Source organism: Rhea pennata, unplaced genomic scaffold, assembly GCF_028389875.1.
Source record: "Rhea pennata isolate bPtePen1 unplaced genomic scaffold, bPtePen1.pri scaffold_32, whole genome shotgun sequence".
Classification (NCBI taxonomy): domain Eukaryota; kingdom Metazoa; phylum Chordata; class Aves; order Rheiformes; family Rheidae; genus Rhea; species Rhea pennata.
In genome coordinates, this window is record NW_026907679.1 from 2,641,479 (window position 1) to 2,644,210 (window position 2,732).

General features: G+C 48.1%; 1 protein-coding gene across 1 annotated transcript; it reads right to left on the reverse strand.

Moving 5' to 3' along the window:
• Positions 1 to 1,267: 1,267 nt before the first annotated feature.
• LOC134154620 (olfactory receptor 14A16-like) lies at positions 1,268 to 2,230 on the reverse strand. Its single transcript, XM_062601294.1, has one exon. The coding sequence runs from the start codon at positions 2,225 to 2,227 to the stop codon at positions 1,268 to 1,270; it is 960 nt and encodes a 319-aa protein (XP_062457278.1). The 5' UTR covers positions 2,228 to 2,230.
• Positions 2,231 to 2,732: the final 502 nt, after the last annotated feature.

Here is a 2,732-nt window from a genome sequence, read left to right on the forward strand (position 1 = left end):
AGGGACTATATCAAAAGCCTTGCTAAAGTGAAGCTTCACAAAATACCCTGCTTTCCCCTTGTGCACACAGGCATTTATCTTATGGTGAAGGCAATCAAGTTGGTCAGGCATGGTTTCCATTTCCCCTTGGTCAAACCATGCTGCCTCTTCCAATCCTTGCCCTTCATATGCTCAGAGATGATTTCCAAGAAGATTTCCTCCATTACCTTCCCAAGGACTGAGATAAAGCTGACCAGCGACCATGTTGCTCCTCAGATCCTCCCTCTTGCTCTTCTGGAAAATAGGTGTGATGTCTGCCTTTCCCCAGTCATCAGGAAGCATCCTAATTACTCTCACCTTGAAAAGATGATCAGCACTGCCATGAGTCCAGTCACCTTTCCCTGCATGCTGGGGCGCATCCTATCTTATCTCAGATTTATGTGTGCCTACCGGGAAAATGTTCTCCCCAGCTGCAGCTCCCCCTATCATGGGTGAGACTTTGCTAATGCAGATGCTGCTAAAGGACTTGGGGGGATGGGGAGGGGGCGAGGAGGCCTGGTAGTAGACAATACCAGTAAAAGACAAGGTAAATGAAGCAATGAGCTCATACATATGCTGAGACCAGCAGGCAAATAGAGTTGGTCAACACTCAGCGATCAGCCCTCACTGTGATGTGTGAGACTGTGGGGAATGGCCAGTGCTGGAAATGGCTGTATGAGGGGCTGAGTCTGGAGGGAGTTTCCGGGGCAGTTTCTCCCCTCTGTTCAGACAACAGGCTTGGCTGGATCTTTGCACTGAAGGACTCTGCTTGAGAGCTCCCATGGGAGGAGGAATGTCTACAGGCCCAGTAGGTGGCCCAGAACCTCCTCTGCATGCTCTCTGCCAGCCCTGTAGACGATTCAGGAAAGGGCTTATCTCCCCTGGGCTCAGAGCCTTCTCTGGAGGTGACTTTGGGGGTAAAGAACAGTATACAAGGTGGGGGAGATTGTCTCAAGGACATGTATTGGGGACAGGGTGAGGGACAAGAGTTTTGGAGGAAGCCCAGACTTCAGGAAACGCACCAGGAAGAACTCACTTTATTACAAAGATACTGTGATGGAGACAGAACTGACCCAGTGTTAGACCCAATTTTATGTGGGCACCAGATGTAGCAGAGCAGTCTCAGTGAAAGTGGAATGAATCCAAGTATTTGTGTAGCAATATGACAACAAATAATAACAACAGCAATACTAGGAATAATAAAATTAAAATGAACAAAGCTCAGTCCTACTACGGGATACAGGGGAAGTCATTTGTGGAGAGCAAAGGCAATTTTACTACTTTTGAAAAATATCCATGAGATCACTTTCCTTAGTGCATCCTTCAGCTCCTTGTTCCTCATGCTGTAGATGAGAGGATTCACTGTTGGAGGCAGCACCGAGTACAGAACAGCCACCACTAGATCCAGAGCAGGGGAGGATATGGAGGGGGGCTTTAGGTGAGCAAATATGCCAGTGCTGACAAACAGGGAGACCACAGACAGGTGAGGAAGGCACATGGAAAAGGCTTTGTGCCGACCCTGCTCAGAGGGGATCCTCAGCACAGCCCTGAAGATCTGCACGTAGGACAGCACAATGAAAATGAAACACCCAAACATTAAACAGGCACCAATCCCAAGAAGCCCAACTTCCCTGAGGTAGGAGTCTGAGCAAGAGAGTTTGAGGATCTGGGGGATTTCACAGAAGAACTGGTCCACGACAATGCCTTTGCAGAGTGGCATTGAAAATATGTTTCCAGTGTGTAGCACAGCAATGAGAAAACCACTGGCCCAGGCAGCTGCTGCCATTCTGGCACAAGCTCTGCTGCCCATGGTGGTCCCATAGTGCAGGGGTCTGCAGATGGCAATGAAGCGGTCATAGGCCATGACTGTAAGGAGAGAAAACTCTCCTCCAAACAAGAAGAGAACCAGAAAAACCTGGGCAGCACATCCAGAGTAGGAAATGGTCCTGATGTTCCAGAGGGAATTGGCCATGGATTTGGGGACAGTGGTGGAGATGGAGCCAAGGTCGAGGATGGCAAGGTTAAGGAGGAAGAAGTACATCGGGGTGTGGAGATGGTGGTCACAAGCTATGGCTGCGATGATGAAGTTGTTGCCCAGGAGGGCAGTCAGGTAGATGCCCAGGAAGAGTGAGAAGTGCAAAAGCTGCAGCTGTGGCTTGTTGGCAAATGGCAGGAGGAAGAAATCGCCGAGGGAGCTGCCATTGGACATTTTGCTATCTCTGGGTATGGGGTACTGTCCAAAGAAGACATTGAGAAGTTAAGAGAGAATTTTCAAGAGGAAAAAGAAAAAAAAAAAAAAAAAAAAAAAGAAAAAAAAGCCCTAGACATTCCACTTCTCATAGGACCCTAGGACACCCACATTGCTTCTCTCTTTATTGAGAGGGTCTTTGTGCAGCTCTCTTTCTTGACCTCCACTTTGCACCGGCTGAGGTTGCCATGAGGAGCATTGGCCTCTGCCCATGGGCTCCCAAAGAGTCAATACAGCAGTGGGAACTGGGAAATGGGGGTTACTTGTCCTGACATTCACAGTTTTTGTCAGGTGAAATCCACTCATCATGTAGAAGAGCTTTTCAGCATCTTCAGTCCCAATTCTGGAGAATGAGCTTTGAGGAACAGAATTTTAGGGATTTCAGAGGGATTTTATTTTCCTGTAGACATCATCTCTGGAAAATGTTCCTCAAAAGTATAAATTCTTGGCACTGCTACTGTGAGTC

Coding starts and splice junctions, on each gene's coding strand:
- LOC134154620 (XM_062601294.1), bottom strand. CDS start 2,227: ATGTCCAATGGCAGCTCCCTCGGCGATTTCTTCCTCCTGCCATTTGCC.